General features: G+C 39.9%; 1 protein-coding gene and 1 long non-coding RNA gene across 6 annotated transcripts in view; one reads left to right on the top strand and one right to left on the bottom strand.

Annotated features, from left to right (window-relative positions):
• Nucleotides 1-27,510, top strand: LOC112812223 (uncharacterized). The gene is made up of 5 exons (XR_003205226.2): nucleotides 1-2,839; nucleotides 13,640-17,049; nucleotides 22,309-22,649; nucleotides 26,697-26,915; nucleotides 27,292-27,510. It is a non-coding gene; the product is annotated as an uncharacterized lncRNA (long non-coding RNA).
• Nucleotides 5,446-27,644, bottom strand: part of ZBTB8A (zinc finger and BTB domain containing 8A) — a 90,808-nt gene continuing 68,609 nt past the window's right edge. For 3 of the 5 annotated variants that reach the window (XM_073902988.1, XM_073902987.1, XM_073902989.1), the window contains 4 exons: nucleotides 18,511-18,558; nucleotides 13,632-14,455; nucleotides 9,907-10,076; nucleotides 5,446-5,778 (listed from right to left, as the gene is read on the bottom strand). In XM_073902988.1, the coding sequence (XP_073759089.1) occupies nucleotides 5,446-5,778; nucleotides 9,907-10,076; nucleotides 13,632-14,455; nucleotides 18,511-18,536 (1,353 nt within the window). In that variant the 5' untranslated portion in view covers nucleotides 18,537-18,558. The remainder of the gene's footprint in view (nucleotides 5,779-9,906; nucleotides 10,077-13,631; nucleotides 14,456-18,510; nucleotides 18,559-27,644) is intronic. The other 2 variants (XM_025856924.2, XM_073902990.1) reach the window with 1 other exon arrangement.

Raw genomic sequence — 27,644 nt, forward strand, 5'->3', positions numbered from 1 at the left:
GCTTGTGTTCCTGCTCTCACTCTCTCTCTGTCAAATAAATAAAATCCTTAAAAAAAAAGAGAGAGAGAACATTAAAGCTTGTAAAATTTCAGGATATAGTATTTCAGCCACCTATTCCTAATGCAGGTCTTATCAATCTGAAGTTCTGTGTGAATTCCCAGGATGCAATACCCATAATCAGTGCATCCCAAAGTAAAAATGGACTAGTTTAAGACTACCCAATAATTTAGTGTTATTATTTATCCTAATAAAAAATTTAAGTAAGGGAACATATACAGTATCTTGACATTTCACAAAAATTAATATGTTCCTAAGGTTGATAACCAGTAAACTGGAAGGTCAAATGGTCTGAATGCCCCTCATAGCATCTGTATGAGGACAGAGGGAAACCTTGAAGAGGGGACCTGTTTTGCACAAAAGACACTGGGAAGGTTTTTAAAAATACTTCATCCAGGCCCCATCTGCCAAAGATTGTGATTTGCTTAGGCATCTGTATTTTTATTTTCTATTTCTTAAAGATTTTATTGATTTGAGAGAGAGAGACAGAGCATGGCACGAGGAGGGGGGGAGGGGCAGGGGGAGAAGGTGAAGCGGAGAAGGGAGTCTGCCGACAAGGGGCTCATGCCAGGACCTAGCTGCCCAACCAACTGAGCCACCCAGGCGCCCCAAGGCATCTGTATTTTTAAAAGCTTCACAAGTGATTCTAATGTGCAGCCAAGGCCAAGAACTATGGTCTAGGCAGAAATGTTCCATTTTCCTCTGAATAAAAATAAGTTACTCTTTAATAAAGAAACTAAACAGTTGTAAATAATATCAACAAGGAATTAAAAGATTTTCCCAATGGGAAAATCAAGAAACTATATTCCAACAAAGGAATTCACGTATCTAGAAATCTGAAAGAGCAAAGCAAAGTATAATAAATTCTTAGATGTATTTTATAAGTTGTATTCCATTTAATAATGTTTGTAAATAATCTAATCAAGACCAAAGGTAGAAGTGACTGGCATTACGTTGGTCACTGGTTTCCAATCTAAAGGTGTTAAGTTTCCAATGGCTTTTGAAACGGGTGTGAAAATAAAACAACCAAAAAAAGATGGAGAAAGGTGTTTATCATGCTATTTCAGTATTGAAAAGCCTTGAAAAGTTAAGAGGCCCTTGGCTTCTCTGGTGTGTGGTTTATTGTTTATTAACATATTCGACCTATTGTCATGAATACAAATTCTGTAGGGAAAAGACTAATGTTCGAAGATGAAGTTTATAGGTCCTCTGTGGATTTCATTTTTCTGGTCTATTCATGGCTCCATTAGCATGAATAGTTAAACTCCTATATCAAAATAAAACATTAATTATACTACACAATATATAAAGCCACTGGCTAAATGGTGCTGTTTCTGTGATAACCTGAATTTTATCATTAAAACTCCTATAACTAAAGTCACATCCTTTACATAATATTTATTCTGTATAGGATTTATCCACATACAATGATGTCAACTTTAAGACAACTGACTATTATTTGTATAAAGGCATCTTATAAAATAGGGTAATACACAACACACCTCAGTGAATTAAGCTGATATTCTAGGGTTCAGAAAATCTGATCATTCTTTTTTTTTTTTTTTAAGATTTTATTTATTTGACAGAGAGAGCACAAGCAGAGGGAGAGAGAGGGAGAAGCAGGCTTCCTGCTGAGCAAGGAGCCCAATGTGGGACTCGATCCCAGGACCCTGGGATCATGACCCGAGCCGAAGGCAGCCGCTTAACCAACTGAGCCACCCAGGCGTCCCAAAATCTGATCATTCTAATTCCTATTTTTGCCATTGTTTTACTGGGTTGCCTTAGGGAGGCTGCTTTACTGTTCTGTGCCTCAATTTCTTTACCTTTCATGTGAGATAACTGTCCTATTTCATAGATATGTAAAGAATAACATAAAAATTATTAAATACTTTGCAAATATAAAATGCTATATAAATGATAAATAGTAATACTGATCCACTCTAATATAAAATAACATTTATAATCTAAAGTTTGGTCCTCCAGTACCTATCATCACCCCTCCCAGTTAAATACCTCTTACACTATATTGCTTTTAGTGATTTTCCATAGTATTAAATTTCCATAGTATTAATTTAGGATATATATATATATATGTATACACACACATATATATCCAATATGAGTGGAAATTTCAATGTATCTTAACATGACTTTGCAAAATAATGAATTCAGTTCTGAGCTCTTAAGTAACTGACACACCAAACTTTCTTCATCCATTAAGCAGTAACTTCATAGCATAAGAGCAGTTACTATGTTTGTTTTGATTCTATTACTCAAAAATACACTGTTGAAAAGTATGCTTTTCAAAAGTCTTGAGACCTGATAACTATATACGGAACATTCTATAGACTAAGGATGTGATCTGCTGCTCTAGAAGACCCTCTGATTACCAGCTTGTAAGCACAGTGAGTAATAGGGGTAATGAAGTGAGACCCCAATGCTCAAAGGGAATTCAAAAAGCTCTCCTGTTCCAAGGTTTTCAGTGCTGCCCTCCCGAGTTCTGCAGAGGTGTCTGGTGAAAGCTAGTAGGAGGCTATAACAAAAGCAGCTCTGATTTTAGTTTCTCCCTTAAATGGTGAGGTTCTCCATGAAAGGGTTTGAAGAAAGGGTTTCTTGGGTAAAAAAAAAAATCTCTTAAACCACTGATCTAGTCCATTTTGCTTCCTCCAGCCACTAGGCATGACTGCAATGTTGCTTTATTTTGCAAGACTTCTTCCCATCACCACATACTCTTGAGGACCAGAGTTAGAAGGACGTTCAGAAGCTGATCAACAGCATTACTGTAAGAGCAAATTTTGTTCTAACCAACTCCCACTATTTTGCTAATATTAAAAAAAAATCCTTGGCATAAATAAAGCTTATATTAACAGATTATACCCCTACATAACATTTTCCCACATTTAAAAGCCAAAGAATTTTGTTTTCTCAGAAACCATTAATTTGACAGTCTCACTCTAGGAAAGAATCGGTCTCTAGTCTTAGATACATATGATATGATAACTGGAGTTATTATTTACAACTTACAAATGTCACAAATGTTCTTTCATGATACTAAAATGGTAAAACAGATACACTGTCTAGTTTGATGAACTTGATGGCTGTTTTGTGGGGAGAACTTGATGCTTGTTATAAACAATGAGAAAGCATTATTTCAGATAAGGCTGTCCAGGTGCTGGTGGCAGTGTGTTCCGTGGACTTTGCTGACGTTCATGCTGATGTTTGCATGCAGAAGCGTTAAGAGAACAGTTAGATCACAGACGAAAGTGTGTTATAGCATACACATGCACTACTTCATTCTCATGAGTAAAGCTCCAATCACTCATTTTTCCTATTGGCTCCAAGGACTAAAAATCAGATAATAATTTTAAAAAAGATGTTACCATCTGGTGAGACTAAAGAATGACAAGTGTTCCCTCATTTGGATACAACTTAATTGTTAAGACTCCTGATTCAGGAACAGTCATGCTGGGAGAATAGTGAACTCGGTGCATGCCATCCAGTCTTGAATCAACTGGAAATTTACCATCAGGGGAATCTTGGAAAGGTCTCAGCATTAAGTACCATAAAACAAAAACAAATGGTTATTCATTCTATTTGTAAAAAATGTTTTAGAAATGAACCATTTTAGCCCTCCAATCGGTATCAAGACAATCAGTAATTAAAGAATAAGAGAAAAAAGAAAATGAAAAGTATCATCTTGAGGGATGTAATGACATTTAGAAATACAGTATAATACATGGAGCCCTATCAAAATTAAATTATATCAAGCTTAACTGTAATAATTTGAAGCAACCTTCAGTAAGGTTGGTTCTTCCGGGATTCAGATTTTATCTTCAGAACTAAAATAATGCTTCTCTGATTGAACTTTACTTTTAGAATGTTTCCTAATTCATATAGGGAAGGAGTTTATTTTATATAAAAAAAATTTTTTTTAAGTAATCTCTACAACCAACTTGGGCTCAAACTTACAACCCCCAAGATCAAGAGTCACAGCCAGGCACCCCTTACAGGGGAGGAGTTTAAACACATCTTTATATCCTAGGAGAAAAGTTTGTTTTGAAAAATGATATAAACAAGATAAGAAAAATGCTTAAAGCATGTAAGAGATAACTTCTTCAAAGAGTGTTATACATAACATTTACATATAAATAACCTGACATTAAAAACAGTCAGTAGACGCTGGAGGGACATCTCTGAGCACTCTTGGGTAACTCTAGTCCAAGTTATTATGTGTTGTTGAAGCTTATTAATTTCTTCTTTTATACTTTCTAATTCGAATAGGCTTTTTTTTCTAATTACTGCAGATTGGTGAGGTTTGACTTCAATTCTTTGCCATTTCAGGAGACAATACAGGGACAATTGAAAGAGGGCTGTTTAAAATCAAGACCTGTCCATCACCGGTCCAGCCACTTAAGCTTTCTGATTAATTTCCTCACTTGTAAATTAGAGACAATAATATCTAGCTTGCTGATTAAGTGAGAAAATGCGTGAGAGAGCACTTTAGAAATAATATAGCAGAACAATAAATGTTAGAAATTACTCTTAAGAACTGGTAACCTCCAATTTTCTTGTTCATCATTTTTTGGTTTTTTGTTTGTTTTCCTTTAGAGAGGAAGAGAATTGTATTGACAGATCTTCACAAACTACCTTGACTTTTAGGCAGTATTTGTTTCCTGCTTTAGAAGATGATGTCTGTATGTAATCTCTGGTCTGCCTCTATTTAGGTTTTGTTTTGTTTTAAACAATACTGACTACATAAGAGTCATATTTACCTTAATGACAAGAAATTCAAATATGAACAGTTTCACACATTTTAGATTTGTCTGCCATAATCCTAAAACAATATCTATAATATTGGGATACTGAAAGGTTGTTTTAGATCTGAAATTAAATTAGATCTGAAATTAATAGAAAGACTTATAATTCAGTCAGGTCAGGGTGCCAGACCCTTAAATGTGCTCTTACCTGGTTCCTTGTGAAAATTCAATATTGGTAGTTTGTGTTTTTGAAACACCTTGAAATTATCTTACTATAAAGTCTGGTTGTGGTAAATTTATTTAAAATATTTTCTTTGAGAAAAGTTTGCTAAGTAGATCTTTCAATATTAAAAGAAAAAAGGTATCTCTGTAATAAAAGGAAGAGCATTAATTGTTCATCCATCATGCCAACTCAAGCTAGGTCTTTCTTTCCAGTGCAGCAACGTATTTTAGGGCAACAAAGTTCAGAATGGATACCATGACCTGTTTGGAAAGCATGCAAGTTATATTAGGTCATCACTTTTAAGTCAGTCTGATACCTTTGTGAGCCAGACTCTGACCACGGAAAGAGAGAGATACAGGAAGTCAGCGTAAGTTGCAGACATGCCAGCTCTGTTGGTTCCCACGTTAGCTACCTAATGTTAGGCTTTATCTCCTTCTCTTCTTCCTCTTCACTATCATCAACCTGTTGTATGACCAGATCAGCAGATCCATCCTCTACAATCTCCACGTATGATCTATTCTCATCTTCACTCAAGTGCCATCTGGAATCCTTATCTCCATCTGATGGGGACATAAGATGCTGTTCAGCTTCCAAATCAATGGGGAGGCTGTCTATGCCCACTTCAGCGAGGCACTCATTACAGAGTCTGTAGCGCCTGGTTCCTTCCTGGACCACTTGCCCTGTTAGATCAGTCACGTGGCGTTTGCATTTTCTGCAGATTAGTTTGCATGCCTGGTGAATCTGTATAGAGATTGAAATAGTGATAAAAAAGGATTTTTCAAAAGCAGCACAGTTGGATATCTAGGTACCAGTTCATAAACTTAAGATGTCCAAAGCCAAGTGCTAATATTAAATAAACATCTAATTATTAGAAAAAGATCACAGGTTTTGGTGATAAATTGACATCACAAATAAACACCACCTTTCTCTAAATGATGGCTATACCGTTTTTATGATTAATAAAACATGCTTAATAATTTCACACATCCCTTAATCCAACAGTATTTTGATATCTGAGGTAACAAGGGACACCTTCCCAGAATAATAATCATTGCAAACACTAAATATATCACTATTCTAAGGACTTTTTATACCTTAATTCTGGCAAGGGAGAAACCTCATTTCATGTGTTAATTTACTGTTATCAGCTAGAGAAAAATATATTGTCTCAAATTTAAATTTATCAAAACATACTTTTGGATAGAAGGATTATTTGCCACTTCTATTAATGAAAGATCCTGTAGAAAGAGGACTAGATTAGGAACAGGAAGGCCTGGGTTCTAGCCCTGTTTTGTCATTTACTAGCCATGTACTTTGAAACAAGTAATTGAAAACAATATAAACCTGCTTCCAGGGTGACAGGCAAAGTATTTAACAACTTGTAAGGTATGGGCACCACCCAAACAGAATGGAAGCCTGACAGTCAAAATGAACATTGGTCCTGACAATGACCCTGGTGGTTCTGCTATATATCAGCCTATAATTATCTCTACCTGCTTCCATCTTACTAATGAGAATACAATTCAGGTTGTGAGGACTAAATGAGTTAGTATGTGTGAAGTGCTTTAGGAAAAAATTGTAACTGATAAATAATTACATAATTATAGTTACTAATAAACAACTTTAACAGCTGTCAGAGCAGATTATGGGTTCTACTCTAAAAACCATTACAATTTTATAATGTCGAATTAATATTTATGGCATATTCATTTAGATAAAATCAGAACAATATGGAAGTAGGCCACCAAACACAAACAGCAAAAAAATTAAAAAAAAAAAACAATCAAGGAAACTAATGCGGTCTGGTAAAATATCTAAGAAAATGTATGGGACTACGACTTAGTGTAGTTCTTATTTTCTGCTGAGTGGTTGATATATTAATCAGTAAATATTGAAAGTACACAATTTTAGTGTACCCGTATTGCTGCCGAGATAGTAATGTTATGGGTATCATATGTGGTATTGTTTTTGTTAGAAAGTTCTGGCACAGATTTGTGTTTATCCTCCAGCCCCTCGATTCTAAGTTACTAAGTCAAAGAAATTAAGTGAAACACTATAATGTTAAAATTGAAAATATCATCACAAACTCATTATTCAAAAAACACGTATCTTCTAGCTCTGTCCACTGAAATAATGGAAGAGGAATGACCCCCTAGTAAAAGGGAGCACCCCAGGTATCCAAAGTTTGGTTTCTAATTTTACTCCCCATTAAAAGGAACCAAATGTCCTTTAAGAAGTGGCTGGTTCCAGGTTTGTGACAGGGAAATACAAGGTGAGCCTAGGGAAATCTGAGGGCCAGAGAATGAAGCCACCTTGAATATGTAATGGAGTTATGACAAAGGGACACAAGAACCAGCTTCAAGTTGTCCTCACTGGACAAAACCGAAAATCTGAGTATCAGAAAGAATAATAATTGTTGTAGATCCAAACACAATGAACCAATGAAAATTTATGAGACTATATGCTATTTAAAAAAAAACAAAGCCAGAAAAAATTCATATTACCATTTGAAACTGCTATTAAATCAACTCTTTACTTTGAAAATTGATAATTAAAGGGAAAGAATTAAATATTTATCCTGTTTCTCCTGTAGTAACTGTATTTCAAAGTAACTGAATAGTCCCAGGTGATGGAGGAAAGTTTTACTTTATAGAATTCTAGCTAATAATGTGAAAGAAATGATAAAATTAGTAAGTCATTCTACAACCCAAGTAAAATTAATCATCTGGACAGAGTTTATCAACTGATATTAATACCATTAAATGCATGGTTGATGGGGAAATGGATAGTAGCGTAATGCCAACATAGCTCCACACAGATTCCTTTCTAATCACAAGGTGGCACCTTTAACTGAACAATGGCGGGATCACAGTATCATTACCCTAACTTAGTGACCAATCTTAACAATATGAATGATAGGTCCAACAGATATTATGTGTCTCCTAATGTGAAACATTATGAGATAAATAATTTCATCCTTGATGTATTCTAGCTGAAAGTATTTACCTCGAATCCATTAAGCCTTTATTTATTTATTTTTAAAGATTTTATTTATTTATTTGAGAGAGAAAGAGAGTGTGTGTGAGCAGGGGGATGGGCAAAAGGAGAGGGAGAAGCAGACTCCCCACTGAGCAGGGAGCCCATCGAGGGGCTTAACGCAGGGCTTGATCCCAGCAGGACCCTGAGATCATGACCTGAGCTGAAGGCATACACTTAACCGACTGAGCCACCCAGGCGCCCTTCCATTAACCCTTTAGATAAAACATCTAGTTTATAGAAAATGCAGGGGGACAGAGGAACAAGCTAAATGACACCAGTGAAAGCAAGCAGAGAAATCGAGAGGTAGGTTATTTTGTAAAATAATTATCTTGATATCTTCAGTAAGTCAGTGTTATGGAAATGAAAAGGGGGGCAGGGAGGACTATGCTCTCTTAAAAACATATTTAAGAGACTTAAGGAGATGTAATACAGGATCCTGCATTGGATACTGGTTTGGACAAACAAGCTATAAAAGGTATTGCGGGATTACAGGGAAATTTGAAACTGAACTGGATGTTATATAAAATTTTATTGAGATGGAAAGGTAGAGATTGTTCACTAATGATAGCAGGCACAAACAGTATGATCTAATTTGGTTAAAAAAAAAACCCATACATATGCGTGTGATAAAGTCTTAAGAATGGTAGTATCTGAGAACGCCTGGGTGGCTCAGTTGGTTAAGTGTCTGCCTTCGCTCGGGTCATGATCCCAGGGTCCTGGGATTGAGTCCCACATCAGGCTCCTTGCTCAGCAGGGAGCCTGCTTCTCCCTCTGCCTGCCGCTCCCCCTGCTTGTGCTCTTTCTCTCTCTTTCTGACAAATAAATAAATAAAATCTTAAAAAAAAAAAGAATGGTAGTATCTGGGTGGTGAAAATAAAGTATTTTTATTTTCTTATTTTTACCTTTTATAATGCATAGTCATTGCTTTTGTAATAATAAAAGGTTCTTTTTAATTAAAAAAATACAAAAACCTAGCTTCATAAGGTTAATGAAAGCAGAGATTCCTGGCACTGAGAACACCTGCAGGATACCTAGCACTGAGAAAAGGGGCGGGCACATAGGTGCTCAGTATGTATTTGCTAACTAACTATAGAGCAATGCATGAAGAAATCACCTTCAGTGAGCCACTGCCCTTTAAACTTAAAAGGGGCTGATATAAATGGAATAGAAGTATAAGCAATAGAACACAGATTTTGTAAAACATTCTTGCCTCAAGACGAACAGCAGAGTAATCCGAACGTCCCTACCTCAGCCGCCCGCCAGAGCCCTGAATAGCAAATTCCCTGAGATCTTCCTGACTGCTGACGATCCCGTCCCTGATGGAAGTGGCTCTACTGCCCACCTTGCTCCCTTCCTTGAGGAGACTAGAAAGGGGGTACAGTGGCCAGAGGACGGACAGCAGAAACCAGACCGAGATCCTACCAGAGAAGCATTCAAGAACCACTAGTAGATGCAGAGCATCTGCAGTGGTGATTCTGACCTGGAGATTCAGATATCTTTAGTTTACCTTGTCTTTGGCTCTTGAAAAGTCCAGTATATAAAAACGTATTCGATTTTAAATGAACTAAAATGCATATTCCAAAAATAAAAAAACAATTTAAAAAATAAAATGGATATTCAAAAGAGTATCTCCTACTTAAAGGTCTCAAGGGTGAATAAAAATATATCTATATTAAATTATGCATTATGTGCAAAGTAAAAGCATGTCGGAAAAATTTCTAATATAGCAGAGTTGTATGAAAAGATTTCCCTCGGTAAAGTAGATTATCTGACAGCAGATAAACCCACACATTTCCTAAGAAGGAAAATGATGAAAAATCATGTACGTACTGTTCGGAAGTGGCTACTGAGGTGGTCCAGCCTGCTAAATCTCTTCCCACAGGCTTGACAGGGATAGGGTCTTTCTCCCGTGTGGCAGCGAAGGTGACGCTTCAGGTCCGCCTTTCGCTTCACCACGTGTGTGCAGTATGGGCACTTGAACCGCATCCGGGGCAGATCATCTGTCAGGAGACAGTTTGATTAAATCACTGGAAAGTTCATCACAACAATTCTAATAACATGAAGAATCCCAAAGGAGTTGGTGAGTCCAATCTTAGAAAGGCAGGAGAAAAGGAGAAGGAAGAAATATTATTAAGACTCAATTGTCCATGCAATCCTGAGTCCAGAACTGTAACGGCGGCACTTGGGAGATTTATAAAGTTGGGGTGAATTTACACTCTCGCACTTATCTTCTCATTCAGTGTTGTAGACTCACTGGATTTGAAATGTAAAAAGGTAGTGCTGGATTTTTAAAACTGGAGATACAAAAAAAAAAAAGACAAAAACAAAAGAATTGGAGGTACAACCCAAAAGTATTTCATATTACAGCTTTTAGTAATGTGTTTTATTCACATATTTTTTTAAAGATTTTATTTATTTATTTGACAGAGAGAGAGACAGCCAGAGAGGGAACACAAGCAGGGGGAGTGGGAGAGGGAGAAGCAGGCTTCCCACTGAGCAGGGAGCCCGAAACAGGGCTGGAACCCAGGACCCTGGGATCATGACCTGAGCTGAAGGCAGACGCTTAACAACTAAGCCACGCAGGCACCCCTTATTTACATATTTTTATCCCCTTCCCTCTACTTTTCGTACACTCATAATACTTTTAAAGGTAAAAAAATGTCAAGGACATTTAATTTCTTATTTTAAAACTCATGTATTCAAGGGGAGCCTGGCTGGCTCAGTCATTAGAGCACGTGACTCTTGATCTCTGGGTTGTAGATTTGAGCCATACGTTGGGTGTAGAGATTAGTAAAAAAATATATAAACTTTAAAAAATAAAATACGGGGCGCCTGGGTGGCTCAATCGGTTAGGCGTCTGCCTTCTCCTCAGGTCCTGATCCCAGAGTCCTGGGATCAAGTCCTGCATCTGGCTCCCTGCTCAGCAGGGAGCCTGCTTCTCCCTCTGCCTGCCTCTCTGCCTACTAGTGCTTCTATCTCTCTGTCAAATAAATAAACAAAAAATCTTTAAAAAAAATAAAATATAAAATATAAAATAAAACGCATGTACTCAAAATGTTAGTTATGACTGGAGGCAAACGTCATCAATTAAATAGCCATTAAACTCAGCTGTTCATTATTGAAGTTAGGTTTGCATAACCTAGATTATCAAAGTACAGAGCCCAAAGAGAGAAAAGATCACTCTTTTCCAGTTTTAAAATGCAACAAAGATTTCTCATTTTTGCTCTGTTGTTTCTGTATGTCTTGGTCAGTGGTCAGAGCTCAGCAGGACTTTCAGTAAGCTCTGTAATAGGATACAATTTCATGTATTTTCAGGTTAGTACTACAGGAAAATGCAGTTAGTAAAGATCCAGCTAGTTGCTTCTTATTTTAAAGTATGTTATCTACAACCAAATTATTTTTAAAAATTTATGTGACGGGGTGCCTGGCTGGCTCAGTCATTAAGCATCTCCCTTCAGCTCATGTCATGATCCCAGGATCCTGGGATCAAGCCCCACATTGGGCTCCCTGCTCAGTGGGAAGCCTGCTTCTCCCTCTACCACTCCCCCTGCCTGTGTTCCCTCTCTTCACTCTCTCTCTCTCTCTCTGTCAAATAAATAAATAAATGAAAACTTTAAAAAACAAAAAAAAGGAACTGTTAATTTTGTTTAGGTACAATTATGGTATTGTAGTGGTTTCGTTTTTTTTTTAAAGACAACTTTATTTTTATTTTTTTAAGTAGGCTACATGCCCAACATTGGGCTTGAACTCACAACCCTGAGATCAAGAGTCGCATGTCCTGGTTTTGTTTTGGTATTTTCTTAGGGGTGTGGAGGGGCAGAGGGAGACAGAGGGAGAGAATCTTAAGCAGGCTCCATGCCTAGCATGGAGTCGGAGGTGGGGTTCAATCTCACAACCCTGAGATCATGACCTGGGCTGAAAACAAGAGTCGGATGCTTAACTGGCTGAGCCTCCCCCCCTTTTTAAGACTACATTTTAGGGACACATTCTGAAATATTTACAGATGAAAAATTATGATGTCTGCTATTTGCTTAAAAATAATAAAGGGAGGGGTGAGGAGTTAACGATACAGATGAAACAATATTGGAAGTGAGTAGGAAGTTGTCCAAACTGGGTAAGGGGTACATGGAGGTGAATTATACTATTCTCTTTCCTTTTGTGTATGTTTGAAATTTTCCTAAAATAAAAACAATTTTAAATATATAATCTGAATCTTATAATCTGTAAGAGTTTCATCTTACAATTTTCCTTTAAATTCACATGTAAACTATTATGCAAGTTTGCTACCTGATTAATTGGGGCAGAACTATATGACATGCATTTCTTTTTTTTTTTAAGATTTTTAAAAATTTATTTACTTGGAAAGAGAGAGAGAGAGCGTGAGCAGGGGGAGGGGCAGAGGGAGAGAGAATCTCAAGCAGCCTCCATACAGAGCTCGGAGTTGACGTAGGGCCCGATCCCACAACTGTGGATCCCACTACCTGAGCCAAAACTGAGTTGGCTGCTTAACGGACTGAGCCACCCAGGCACTCCTGTATGACATGCAATTCTAATTCCTGTTCTCTACTACAGTCTTATGGTGGTGAGGGGTGGATTACTGAAACCAACAATCTAAATAATCTTTCTGCATTTTACTACTATCATAAAAATGAGATGTCTCCAGCTGTTGTTGCACACACAGGATTACAGTGTCAATGTTATGGGTTGTGTGTGGTTTTTAAATTATGTCTTTATATCTCAGTAAAATCAGATGTAGTCCAATTTCTTTAAGTCTTGGGTCTGTGAACTTTTGTAAATATGCATCGTTGTTCTGTTTAACTTTTCTGTATAAAAATACTCCTCCTAAAAAAAATAATACTCCTCCTGAGTGAATACTCAGAAAAAAATATACAATTTAAAGTAAAAATACACATCTTAGGGATTGAACCATTTAGAAAAGAGCTATAAAGGCTTAACAGTAATCTAATCATCTGCTGACACAGGTTGGGAAAATCTTGGGCTTTGAAACTCAGAACTCTATTGTTTTTTTGTTTTGTTTTTTAAGATTTTATTTATTTATCAGAGAGAGAGAGAGAGAGAGAGAGAGAGGCAGGCAGAGGGAGAAGCAGGCACCTTGCTGAGCAAGGAGCCTGATGTGGGGCTTGATCCCAGGACCCTGGAATTATGACCTGAGCCGAAGGCAGATGCTTAACCGACTGAGCCACCCAGGCATCCCAGAACTCTATTGTTTTGACGTTATTCAGTTTATCCTTTTTTTTTTTTTAAGTAGACTCCATGCCCAATGTGGAGCTTGAACTCATGACCCTATATTCAAGAGTTGCGTGCTCTACCAACTGAGCCAGCCAGGTGCCCCTATCCAATATTATTTTTAATTAGAAATTTAAATTTATGTTTTATGAAATAAATTTCATTAGAGGGGTATGACTTAAAAAAAAATCACTTGGTTCAACTGCCCATAACACTTCAAAGTAAGGGCATGTTGAAATAGGATTGATTTGTATAGGAGCCTTAGAACCTCAATAAGGGGACTGATTTTTTTTTTTTTTTTTGGATACCTGGAAAGCTTCTGGATGTGACATCAGATCCTGGACCATACGGATAGCTAACAGGAGTAGAGTCCATGTCAGCATCAATTTGTGCTTGTTCTTCAGATTGGGAAATGTGGCTGGAAGAATCTGATGTTCGTGCTTCTCGTTTGCTTGACTTGTAAGGAGCAACTTCAGAAGGCTGTGACAACCTCAAATGTTTGGACTTTTTAATGGAATCTTTCCTTTGTTCATGCTTGGTCAAAGGCTGTTGAGTATTCCTTTGGGAGGCTGGATGGTAATTATACTTACTCCAAGATTTTCCACTTATTACACCTGTTCCTTGATCTGAGCTTAGGTGAGAATGCGGAGAACTGCTTTCTTCTTGCCAGCCACTGCTATAAAAGGAGGAACGTTCTATACCGTTAGAATTGGCGTCTTTATCGGAGAGACTGAAATAGCGATCTTTTTCTTTCTCACTAATGTCTAGCGAAGATTTAATAAAGGTCTTACATACGCTAATGACATCAGTCATCTGAAGGAAGCTAGCGGCTGACATCACTTCTATGACGTTCTGACCAGTGAGAGAGAGTTTGCCGGAATAGACGAAGTCCAGGATAACCGTAAAAGTGTCAGGGGAGAAGGCCTGAAAAGTAGCTGTGGTTGGCTGACTTGTCTCCTTTGAATTCTGAGAAAGGAGCATTTTGAAGTAGCCGCTGCTAGCAAATAATACATTTCGATGCGCTTTGAAGACCTTCCCCTCAACCAGAATGCTGCAATCACAAAAGACATCTTGCCTGCGCTGCTCATTCAGTTGCTGCAGGAGGTGGGACTGATGAGAGGAGATCTCCATTCTGGAGAGGAAAAGACACGTGGTTACCAAACCGAAGTGACACGCCTTTTCCAAGCAGAGTCAACCGAAATAACCATCAGAAACCGCCCTTATTTCCACTGACACCACTTTCTTCTCAGAGAATATAAGACTCCAAGACACAGAGAATCACTTAGTACTATACTATTATGTGATTTTTGGACAATTATTTGTTCAGTCACCAACCTTTACTGAGCATCTTCTATGAATCAGGTCTTCTGCTATGTGCCCTCCTTGATACCCATCACCCATCTAGACATCCCTCACCCACCTCCCTCCGGCAACCCTGTTTGTTCTCTATCGTTAAAAGTCTCTTATGGCTTGTCTCCCTCTCTCCTTTTTTTCTTTTCCCCCTTAAAATATAACCAAACGTTTTAAATGTATGGCTGGGCTTGCAAGAAAATGAGAAATCCCTAGATGCCGGCAGTGGAGAAGGAGCAGAGGCGGAGCGGTAATATGGCTTCAGGTTTTTATCTGTAACAAGCTGGAAGCCTCTAAGGACAACCTTAATGAAGAAAGACTAGTAAACTTTGCCCATAAATCCCGGGAAAAAACAAAGTTTGTCTTTGCGGGGCTTTCGTTGGGGAAAGAAAAAAAAGTACCTAGGTGAGATATCAAACCCAAGGTTGTGCTTTTTGAGGTTCTGGAATCCAAATTTATTTTACCTGTTTGGTGTGAGAAACCTCAAGGTGAAAATTTAACAAGGAAATTAGTCCTGGGCTGGTGGGGCTGGTGGGGCCCATGGGGCACGCGGCAGAAACAAATGCGAAACTGCTTAGGAGGGGTGTTCTCAGGACCCAAGCCAGGTGGGAAATAATCTCACGCTGAACTCAAAATCATTCCCCTCTTTATATAAAGTGCATCATTTCTTTTTTTTTTTTAAGATTTTATTTATTTATTTGACAGAGAGATAGAGTACAGGTAGGCAGAGAGGCAGGCAGAGGGAGAGGGAGAAGCAGGCTCTCCGCTGAGCAGGGAGCCCGATGTGGGGCTCGATCCCAGGACCCTGGGATCATGACCTGAGCCGAAGGCAGACGCTTAACCGACTGAGCCACCCAGGCACCCCAAAGTGCATCATTTCTAATATTGTACCATCATGATGTCTATTATCTCCTATCTTACAAACAAGCAAACAAAACCTCCCTTGCTTTCCCATCCATCTCTGGCTACAACTCATTTCTTTTATATATATATATTTTTTATTTTATTCTAAGTAAACTCTACACCACATGTGGGGCTCGAACTCAAAGACCCTGTGATCAAAAGTCACATGCTCCACCGACTGAGCCAGCAGGTGCCCCAGGTTACTACTCATTTCTCTGCTTCCTTCACACAAAACTCATTGAAAGGTTTTTTTTTTTTAATATTTTATTGATTTCTTTATTTGAGGAGGGAGGGGCAGAGGGAGAGGGAGAGAGAGAGAACCTCAGGCCTACTCCATGCTGAGCGCGGAGCCTGACGTAGGGCTTGATCCCACGACCCTGAGCCAAAATCAAGAGTTGGACGCTAAACCAACTGGTGCCCAGAAATCGTCTTTTGGTTTGCTCTTTTCATTTGCTGTCTTCACTTCTCCCGTTCTCTTTCGACCAGGTTTCATCCCCATCCATTATAATCATTTTTTTAAAGATTTTATTTACTTGACAGATAGAGACATAGGGAGAGAGGGAACACAAGCAGGGGGAGTGGGAGAGGGTGAAGCAGGCTTCCCGTCGAGCAGGGAGCCTGATGCGGGGCTCGATCCCAGGACCCCGGGATCATAACCTGGGCTGACGGCAGACGCTTAACGACTGAGCCACCCAGGTGCCCCCAATCATTTTTTAAAAACATCATTAGTAACTTGCATGTCAAATCCAATGGTCATTTCTTTGTCCTCATTTTACTGAGGCAGGAGGTGATTCTCTTCATCCTAAAACACTTTCTTTACTTGATGCCAGGACACCACTGCTCCGTGTTCTTCTCCCATAGGCTGGCCACTCCTTCTCAGTCTCCTTTGCTGGTTCTTCATTTTCCTAGCCTCCAAGTGCTAGGGGATTCAGGACATGCTACCCCAAAATATGGCACCTTGGCGTACTGAATATTTTGAAGGAGTTTGAGAAAACAGCAGAAGCAGAAAGAGCACTCTGATCCCTCCTCCCTTCTCCCCTGCAACTAAAATAACCCTCAGATGAGAGGTGCCCTCCTTATACCCAGAGAAAGAGCATCCTTATCTCAGAAGACAAAGGGACGCTAAAAAGAATCTGCACAAACAGGCTTTGCCGGGCTTCTCCAGTTACTAAATTCATCTCATACTCCTTAATCTACCATATTCCTCCACGACTGTCCACTCTTCATGGAACCTAGCATAAAAATATGCTCAGGTCTAATGATTCTCCGGGTCTTCATTTCCTTATAAAGGGGTCCATGTCATGTAAAACTATTGGGTAAATTGGTATGCATTTCTCATGTTAATTTGTCTTTGTCAGTTTAATTTCCAGACCCAGCCAGGAAGAAGGTCAAGGAAAAATTTTCCTCCCCTACCGCTGGAATGCCCCAAGCCTCAGGGCTCAGACCTCTTCTCTACTTAACACCATTCCCTAGGTGAGCCCATCTAGTCTCATAGTTTTAAATACCATCTTTGAATTTATGACCCATAAAAAAGCCTCCAGAGGCTGCCCATCCAAGCTCAAAGTTCTCACGCCCTCAAAGGCCCTACCTGATGTTCATCCGCCCTGTCCAGGTATCTCTCTGCTCCACCCTCCTGCACTGCATTCCAGCTACAAAGACCTCTGCTCATTTCTGAACATTCAAGGCCTATTCCTGCCATGCAGCCTTTGTCCTTGCTCTTCCTTCTACTTGGGAATTCTCCCAGATATACACATAGCTCACATTCTCATATTTTCAGGTCTCTGTTGGAATGTCACCTTATCAGATAGCTTTCCTTTGCCATCCTATATAATCACCCCTTCCCATTCTCTATCCCCTTATTTGTTTGCTGTCTGTTTTCTCCTATTAGAATTTAAGGTAAGAGAGCAGAGACTTTGCCTGCTTTACTTATGTATCCCCAGCTCCTTGAACACACGATACATGCTCAATCAGTGTTGCTGAATGTGCATCAAACACGTTAAAACATACAAGGAAATCGTTCTTTATAAAGAAGAATCAGCAGGAGAACAAACAGGAGAATCAGAACACCAACAATTTTAGAAAATAGAATAAAAATCTAACAGACTCTAAAATAAGTATGTTTAAGGGACGCCTGGGTGGCTCAGTCAGTTAAGCGTCTGACTTTGGCTCAGGTCATGATCCCAGGGTCCTGGGATTGAGCCCCATTGGGCTCCTTGCTCAGGGAGCCTGCTTCTCCCTCTGCCTGCCACTCCCTCTGCTTGTGCGTGCGCTCTCTCTCTCTCTGACAAATAAATAAATAAAATCTTTAAAAAAAATAAGTATGCTTAAGATGGGCAAAGAGATAAAATATATAAAGAGTAGCATATAGTTTTTTTTTAATATTTTACTTTTATTTATTTGAGAGAGAGAGTGAGCACAAGTGGTGGGGAGGAGCAGAGGGAGAGGGAGAAGCAGGTTCCCTGCTGAGCAGGGAGCCCGATGTGGGGCTGGATCCCAGGAGCATGAGATCATGACCTGAGCCGAAGGTAGATGCTTAACGACTGAGCCACCCAGGTGCCCCAAGGGTAGCATATAGTTTTGAGCATAGACGCTAGAGCCAGGTAGCTGGATTTGGAATTCTGGCTCTACCACTTAAAAGCTGCGTGACCCTGGGCAATTTATTTAACCTCTGTATCCATTTCCTTATCTGTAAAATGCAACAAAAAATAGCTCTTATTTCAAAGGATTATTGTGAGGATCGAATGAGCTGATGTACACATAGCACTCAAACCTACATGTAATAAGGACTTCATAAATGTTAGCCATTCTCCTTTTGCTTTATTAGTATCCATAAGAAAAGGAACCGGGGTGGGGGCGGGGGGAAGAGGAGGTAGGTTTGAGGAGGAGCCAAATGGATTTAATATATGAAAAATATAATTAATGAAATTAAAACACCTCATGTTGCAAGATGGTTGCCCCATCTCCAGCCTGATGTCCACATTCCTGGCAGGAAGAAGAGGAAAAGACAAAAGACAATTACCAACCCAGCCTGTCTTCTTTTTTTTATCAGAGGGAAAAAAAGCTTTCCTGGATGCCTCACCTAGGGAACTTACTCTTGCAACTCAATAGCCAGAACCATGTCACCTGGTATTTAAGTGTAACTCCCATTAACAGTATATATCAATTACTACTTCTCATTTTTGTCAGTACTTAATATTATCAGACTTTTTAATTTTGCCAATCTTACAAAAATGCAATGGTATGTCATTGCTTTTATTTGTGTGGACTGAACAATTAATGTTTATTGACTATGATTCAGTGAATTACTTGCTCATTACAATGTTGTTAACTAACACTGTATAACAATTAACTACAAAAAATAATGTTATACAATAAGTATTTATTTAGCTCACAAACCTGTGTGTTGGCTGATTTAGGCAGGGCTTGTTAGGACAGCTCTGCTGATCTTGCCTGGGCCCACTCACCTACCTAGGAGTCAGTAGATTCTGGGGTGGTTGTGTTATTACATGGTCTCCTATCTTCCTCCTGGGACCAGTTGGCTGGCTTGGCCAATTTCTTCTCATGACAATGCCAAAAGTACAAAAGACCAAGTGGAAATATATGAAACCCCTTAAGGCTTAGGTTTGCAACTGGCACACTGTCACATCAACCCTACTGTAATAGTCTCAAGCAAATCACATGGCCAAAAGTAAAGTCAAAGGAAGAAGAAACACCTGCCCTGTTAGTGAGAAGAACTGTGAAGTCACACAACAAAGGGTGTGAATATTGGCAGGGGGTGATTAATGGGGACAATTATGCTATCTACACAGTATCCTTTCTTATTTTAAGTTGGATTGTTTGTCTTTTTCTTATTTATTTATTATTTATAGGTATCCTTTAAATGTCCAACATACTATCCTTCATCAGGTACATACTTCTCTCGGTCTGTGGTTTGATTTTTTAACTTCATTTAGGGTGGTTCTCATTAAAAAGAAGCTTTTAGTTTTAATATAGTCCAATTTATCAATCTATTAATGTTTTCCATAACTTGTTTAAGAAATTCCCGTCTCAAGGACATAAAGATATTTTTTAAAGTTCTGTTTCTCACTTTTAGTGTTTTAACCCACTATTTTTTTGCATATGGTATTCTAATTTTTTTCATGCAGATACCCAATTTTTCTGGCACTATTACTGAACAGTCTATCCTTTCCCCACTAATCAGTAATACTATCTCTGTAATACATCTAGTTTACATAAATTCATGAATCTATTTCTGAGCTCTCTGTTCAGTTCAGTTGGTCTATTTGTCTATCTCTGCATCAATACTTCACAGTATTAGTTACCAAATTTTATTTATTTATTTACTTTTTTAAGATTTTACTTATTTATTTGACAGAGAGAGAGAGTTAGCAAGAGCAGAAACAAGCAGGGGTAGTGGGAGAGGGAGAAGCAGGCTTCCCGCTGAGCAGGGAGCCCAATGCAGGGCTCGATCCCAGGACCCCGGGATCATGATCTGAGCCAAAGGCAGACACTTAACTGACTGAGCCACCCAGGTGCCCCTTAGTTACCAAACTTTAAAATGAATTCCCCCACCTAGTTGTTCAAATAACATTAAAAAAAAATTCTGATTGTCTCTTGCTTCTTCCATATAAATATTAGGATAAGCTTATCAAGTTTCACTAAAAAGAGAAAAAAATATAACCTATAGGCATTTATTTTAGAATTGATTTTATAGATTAATTTATGGGAAAACTCACATCTTTTATGATATTGGGTCTTACCATCCATGAACATAGTATAGTTCTCCACTTATTTAGGCCTTCTAAGTAATGTTTCCTCTAAGTAATGTTTCCTTATTTTTTTTTAAAGATTTATTTATTTATTTATTTGAGAGAGAGAGAATGAGAGAGAGAGAGAGCATGAGAGGGCAGAGGGTCAGAGGGAGAAGCAGACTCCCTGCTGAGCAGGGAGCCTGATGTGGGACTCGATCCCGGGACTCCAGGATCATGACCTGAGCCGAAGGCAGTCGCTTAACCAACTGAGCCACCCAGGCACCCCCTTATTTTCTTTATTAAGATCTTGCATATTTTTGTTAGATTTATCTCTATTGCTTATTGGCTGAATGGAAATGCTCCTGAAATTTCACCATTAAGAACAACCTCTAGCACAGGTTTGTTTGATGGGTATCCTTTTGTTTCCAATTTTCTAAAAATGCTTATCATAAATGAGTGCTAAATTTTATTAAATGCTTATTTGGTATTCATGGTTTTTTTTCCTCTTAACCTACATATTCATTTCCTGGGACTACTGGACTAAAGTACCATAAATTGGGTGACTTAACACCACAGAAATTTATTGTCTCACAGTCTGGATGACAGATGTCTGAAATCAGGCTGTCAGCAGGGCCATGCTCCCCCTGAAACCTGTGAGAGAGGAATCCTTCTTTGCTTCTTCCTAGCGTCTAGTGTCCCCAGACGTTCTTTGGTTTGTGGCAGCAAAACCCCAATCTTTGTCTCCATCTTCACATGGCTGCCTTCTCCCTGTGTGTCTGTGTCTTCACAAGGAGCTCTCTCCTTGTATCTTCACAATGTCTTCTTATAAGGACACTAGTCATTTTGTACAGCCATTTTCTTTTTCTTTAAAGGAAGCTCTAGGCCTAACGTGTTGCTTGAATTCATTACCCCGAGATCAAGAGTCACATGCTCTACCAACTGAGCCAGCCAGGCACCCCAGGACACTGGTCATTTTGGATCAAGGGCCCACCCTACTCCAATATGACCTCCTCTTCACTAACTACATCTGCAACAACCTATTTCCAAGTAAGGTACTGCAGGTTAGTACTTCAACATATCTTTTGGGGGGAACACAATTCAACCCACAACAATCCGTTAAAATGGTACTTACATTTTTTGGGGTGCTGAATGATCTTTGCATTCCTAGAATACTCTAATCCAGTCTTTATCTTTGTTTTTCTAGAGACTGAAAAGACAAATGTTCTGCTTTTTCACTTCTCTAATAATGTGAGGTTGAACTAATAGTGGATTGAATACTGTCCCCTCAAAATTCATGTTACCTGCAACCTCAGAATGTAACCTTTTTGGAAACAGGGTCTTTGCAGAAATAATCAGTTAAGATGAGGTCACTGGACTAGGGTGGGCCCTGTAGCCAATGACTGGTGTCCTTATTAGAAGAGGAGAGTACACAGAATTACAAAAACCTTGTGAAATAACAGCTGGAGACTGGAGTCATGCAACTACTAGTCAAGAAACACGTGGAGCCCCCAGAAGCTGGAAGGATTCTCCTCTAGAGCCTTCAAAGGGAACATGGCCCTACCAACACTTTGACTTCTGGCCTCCAGAACTGAGGGAATAAATTCCAGTTGTTTTAAGCAACCCAGTTTAAGGTACTTTGTTGTAGCAGCCCTAGGAAACTAATACAAACTGCATGAAATTGCCAATATTCAACTGTTTTGACCAATAGAAATAGTAATTTCATATAGTTGACCTAAAATCTCGATTTAAAATGAACTGGTGAAAGGGAAAAGTATTTATTTCTGTATTAACAGAAGAAGCTGTAGCTATTTAAAAGCTGTTATTTTAATTCTTTCAGGGGAGGTTTTTGTTTATCAGCCTGTTACACAATTTCCCTTTTGTTTACTCATTATTCTGACTCCTCCCTCTTCTCATTCAATACCTTTTTCTGATAATTACTTCCCAATTTTTCTTAAGAGGATCACCCCATCACCTCTTTCAGTTCTTAGGTTTGGGAGATACTGATTCAACTCATCACTCCAGACGCCAAGCTGTGACCAGACTTGACAAATCAGAGCACTGCATTCCCATGGCCAGTTACTGGCTTGGGGATGGACACACCAAACAAGGCAAGCAAAGGAGGTTCAATTAAAGTGAACCTAGCACTTTTATTGGAGCAACTGGAAAAGAAGAGGACTCCTTTGAGGATGTAAGCCTGGACCTATCTATTATGGATGCACTACCACCATGACAGAGCCTACATGAGAAAGGACCAACCCTGAGGAAAGCAGAGAGGAGAAACAGAGGAAGACCAGATCCTATTGACATCATTTTGTTCCCTAGGTTGGTCATTTTTTTTTTCCTGTAAAAGGCCAGACAGAAAATATTTTAGGGCTTGTAGGTATGAGATTATTATCTATAATAAATATATATTTTGGACTTTGCCTATGGTTCCTGGTCCAGAGCTCCCCTAACCCTTGTAATTTCCTAAGCAATAAGAGCATCTTTTGTTTTAATATTTGATCTTTCATCCTCAGTTTCTGAAGTCATTTCAGAGCCATAAAGTTACTATAGGTGTCTGGCTATTTACCATAAGTTCCATTCAACCACAGCTGAGTTTATGTTAGTGAGGTAACTCTTAGAAGTCCCCTAAGATGCAGGGGTGGGGGCGGGGTGTGCCAGGGAAACCAACCATTAGATAAGATTTATTAGACTAGAGGGTTGGAACTTTCAGTCCCTCCCTATGACCTCTGGAGAAAGGAGATGAGCTGGAGGTTGAATCAGTCACCAACAGCCAATGATTTAATCGATCACACCTATGTGATGAAGCCTCCATAAACCCCCAAAAGGACAGGGTTCTGAGAGCTTCTAGGTTGGTGAACCAGAACGCATCCACCTGCTGGCTCCAAACTCCATGGGACAGATGTTCCTGCATTTGGGACCTGGCCCTATGTACCTCTTCATCTGGCTGTTCATCTGTAATATCTTTTGTAATGAACTGGTCATCTACTGAGTAAACGGGTTTCCTTAGTTCTGTGAGCCACTCTAGCAAACTAATCGAACCCAAGGATGGGGTCCTCTGATTATGGCGTAGGTCAGAAGCACAGGTGGTGACAACCTAGACTAGCGATGGGCACCTAAGTGGAGGCAGGCTTGTGAGACTGAGCCCTTAACCTGTGAATCTGACGCCATCTCCACGTAGACAGTGTCAGAACTGAGTTAAATTAGTGTTGAAGAATTGCTTCATTTGTAGGAAAAACCCACACATCATAGTGGGCCAGAGGTCCCTCTCACAACTCCTCAGCTTCACCACTATATTACTCAATTCTGCCACTGTAGCACGAAAGCAGCCACAGACAATAGGAGAAGCAATGCGTATGGCAGTGTTCCAATAAAGCTTTATTTACAAAAATAGCCACAGGTCGCCTTTTGCCAACCCCAGCCCTAGTCCCAGCCATGCCTTTGGCTATATCTATCCTTGGACTTTTCAGTTACCTGACCCAATAGATGTCATTCTTCTTAAGCCAATATGAGTTGGCTTTCCTTTTGTTTGTAACCAGAGAATCCCAATTTAGAAGTTATTTCTAAAGATTCTGAATTCTTTGATAACTTTCATCTAATTATTAGTGCAACTTTTCTTTTTTTTTTTTTAAAGATTTTATTTATTTATTTGACAGAGAGAGACAGCGAGAGCAGGAACACAAGCAGGGGGAGTGGGAGAGGGAGAAGCAGGCTTCCCGCTGAGCGGGGAGCCCGACGCGGGACTCGACCCCAGGACCCTGGGATCATGACCTGAGCGGAAGGCAGACACTTAATGACTGAGTCACCCAGGCGCCCCTAGTGCAACTTTTCTTTAAAATCTCCTAACTTTGAAAGGAATCAAGGTTGGTTTCATAGAGAAATGATTAATTGATGTCCAAGACATTGCCCATTCTTCTTCAGATGTGAAAGTGTTATAAACATGCTAACTCTATTCTTAAAAGTTTTAGTGAAAAGTTAATTCCTTGGTGGAAAAATGGAACTTTTTTTTAAAAGCTTTTATTTATTTATTCATGAGAGAGAGAGAGAAGTGGAGGGAGAAGCAGGTTCCCCGTGGAGCAGGGAGCCTGATGTGGGACTCGATCCCAGGACCGTGGGATCATGACCTGAGTTGAAGGCAGACACTTAACCATCTGAACCACCCAGGTGCCCCGGAGCTTTTTTTTTTTTTTTTAGTTTAAGTTTCAGTAAGAATTCGCTTTCCAGGCAACTTATAGACGTTCTAAGTGAGCATCAGTATTGTTAAGTGTTACAAAGAGTAGTCACTGTGTGCAAATTTTTTTTTTTTTTTTTTTACTGTGTGCAAATTTAAACAGGCTCCTGAGAGTCGATAGGGAGTGGGAGGATGTTTAATAGTGAAAGCCAAGTGGGAAATTGTCTCCTGACTGGAGGGACCTGAGCACTGCCTTTGACAAGCAGAAGGAGGAAAAGAGGAGCTCTGAAGGAGAAGGCTGAGGCCTAGGGGAATGACCAGCAGCAGACCGTGTCAAAGGGCAGTCACAGGACTATTCCCTAAAGTGAAATACCCACTGGCAGCTGAACTCCCAGTGCCAGATACTCCAGCCCTGAAAAGGAGGCTATAATTCCAAGACAGGAGTAAGAATAAGTTTAAGAGCTTAATGAAAAAACGCCGAGAGATAAGAGGGAAAAGGCAATTCACACTCGAGTGGACACACACGCAGGACCACGACCAGGTAACACACATATGGCAGGGAGAGCCAGAGAACAAACAAGGGTGACCCCAGGGTCTACAGCGTGAGTACTGGCTGAGCAGAGGTCTTGTCTGCTGAAATGGGAAAGACTAGGAGGAACCTGTGGGGACTGGTCTCTGCAGCTCAAGTTTGGACAAGGTTCATGTGTCCTGTTATCCATCCAACAAGAGATAAAGGGTGGGCAGTTGGATATATGAGTAGAGTTGAGGAAATGGATCCAGGCTGGGGATGGGAGACTGGGAATCAGCATTTGGGTGGTATTTCAAGTCAAGAGACTAGATGTGACTACCAAAGGAGGCAGGCCATGTGGAACAGAGGTGAGCCCCTGGCCGTCTAACAGATACCCGAGGAAAACCAAAAAGCCAGGAAGACATCCTGGAAGTGAAGAAAGTGTTTCAAGGAGAAGAGGCGATCAGCTGTGTTTGCTTTGGTAAGACAGGGACTAAGAGTCAACCACTGAATGTATCAGTGGTGTGTGTGTCCATGTGTGTGTGTGCGCGCACATGCGTGTGTGTCTGTGTGCATGTGTGTGGTGTGTCTGTGTCTCTGTGTGTGTGCGTGGGGTGGTGCATGTGTGCCCCTGTTATCTGTGTGCGTGTGCGTGTCTGTGTTAGGGTGGGCTTCAGGGAGAATGGGATGAGAGGAACAAGTACCCACAACTCTTTTCAGGGAATTTTGCTGTGAAGGGAAAGAATAAGGGAGATGGTGATAGTAAGGGGAGGTGTGGTCAACACTGAAGCGGAATTTGAATATTTTGGAAAGAAAAAGTACCTAAAGAAATAAACTTCCAGATAAAGCAGGGAGGAATGAGATTGAGAACACACTAAAATGGTTGTCATTGGAAAGGATTCGCGAGGGGTAGGAGGAGAGGGTACCTTCTTTTTTGCAACAGGAAGAGAGAATGAAGAAGTGTACTGACCTCCAGGGAGATGATAGCAGAGTTCATTTCAGATGCCTTAGATCTCTAATAAAACAGCATTATTAGTGAAAATGATGACGATATGGGAAATACGATAGAATTACAGTAAATATAAAAATGTGTATCTGATGGGGCGCCGGGGTAGCTCAGTCGGTTAAGCATCTGACTCTTGATTTCGGCTCAGCTCGTGATCTCAAGGCATGAGATCAAGCCCCAAGTTGGGTCCACACTCAGCAGGGAGTCGGCTTGGGATTCTCTCTCACCCTCTGCCCCTCGCCCTTGTGCTCTCTATCCAAAATAAATAAATAAATCTTTTTTTTTAAGTGTATCTGATTTTTAATCTATTCTGATTTATACTTTCCACTTAAATCACAAGATTAAAGTATAATAGCATGAGCTCAGCTTACAACATAGTGGTAGTAAATATTTAAGGGATTTGTAATGGGGAAACTGCTTCATCGGTAGACTATAGCAATTGACAGGCAGGAGAAGCTGCCATTTTTCTTTAACCTACCCATCTATGGCTGAGGAGTTTTTCTTGGCCCTTGAAAGGAAGCAGCGCCCTCATAACCAAGGCAACTGATTTTGTTTTCTGTATCAGTTATTTACCTATTGTTTTTAAGCCCCCAAACTGCCTTTTTATATTCTGCTCTGTTCTGATGGGGCTGAGAGGCTGCAAACTACATGGCCCAGGATCTCTCACCAGCTGGCTTCCTGCAGGATACGGAAAATGGGACTCAGAGAACCAGAGGAAGAGGGAAACTTCCCGCTCTACCTCTCCCCCTTGCTGGTGGTTGCCGGATAGCAGCAGGCCGGCATGACTGTGGACTATAGCAGCTCAGGCAGATGCAGAATCTTTCTGGTGGTTCCAGCTCTGATCAAAGTGGTACCTCTTCAGCGGATCCAGGACTGGCTGTGTCTCCAAAAGTGCAGCAGGAGGTACGTGCTCGTGGGCTCCAGTTTCAAGGGCCATTAGCAGCTTGTGATCCTGGGTCTCATTCCCTTCTTTCTTTTTGTTCCTCCAGCCCCCATCCTCATCTGTGCTCTTCCACACCTTCCCATACTTGTATAACTTCCAGTCTTAAATTATCTTTGTCTGAAATATCTAGAATGGCTTCTGTTGTCTGGATAGGACTCTTACTATATAATCTTGGTAACAGAAAAGGTCCCAGGAAATAGACTCTCCAAAGTAGGGTTTGGGGATTGGTTTGCTGACTATTTTGAGCTTGAACAGAATGATGGCCACTGAAGAATGGAAATGCTGGTAATCCGTGTCATGTAGTGGCATTATGATTACTTCTCAACCTTTGCTTAGGGTGAAGTCCTATTGAAGGCAACACTTTGGGTGACCGAGGGGCTGCCGTATTTGACCATGATGTTTATAATGATGACTACAAGGACTCATCCTCATCAAGTGAGCTGCTTCTGACTGTACTGGGGCACTTACAGAAAGGAACCTCTATGAAGCCACAGGATGGACAGAGCTAAAACTTAGACACTAAATGTAATTGTGCAGGTTGTAAAATTACAACATAAGTTGATCTTACATCTGACCAAGTCTCTTATGTGATGGGTATTGATGGTGAAGGAGACCTTGAGACTTGGAATGGGAACATCTGAATAGATTCCAACGATCTGAGAACCTTGAGTCTCTACATTCCCGTGAGT

Source organism: Callorhinus ursinus, unplaced genomic scaffold (genome assembly GCF_003265705.2).
Source record: "Callorhinus ursinus isolate GAN/ISIS: 27379988/994484 unplaced genomic scaffold, GSC_fseal_2.0 scaffold18, whole genome shotgun sequence".
Classification (NCBI taxonomy): Eukaryota; Metazoa; Chordata; class Mammalia; order Carnivora; family Otariidae; genus Callorhinus; species Callorhinus ursinus.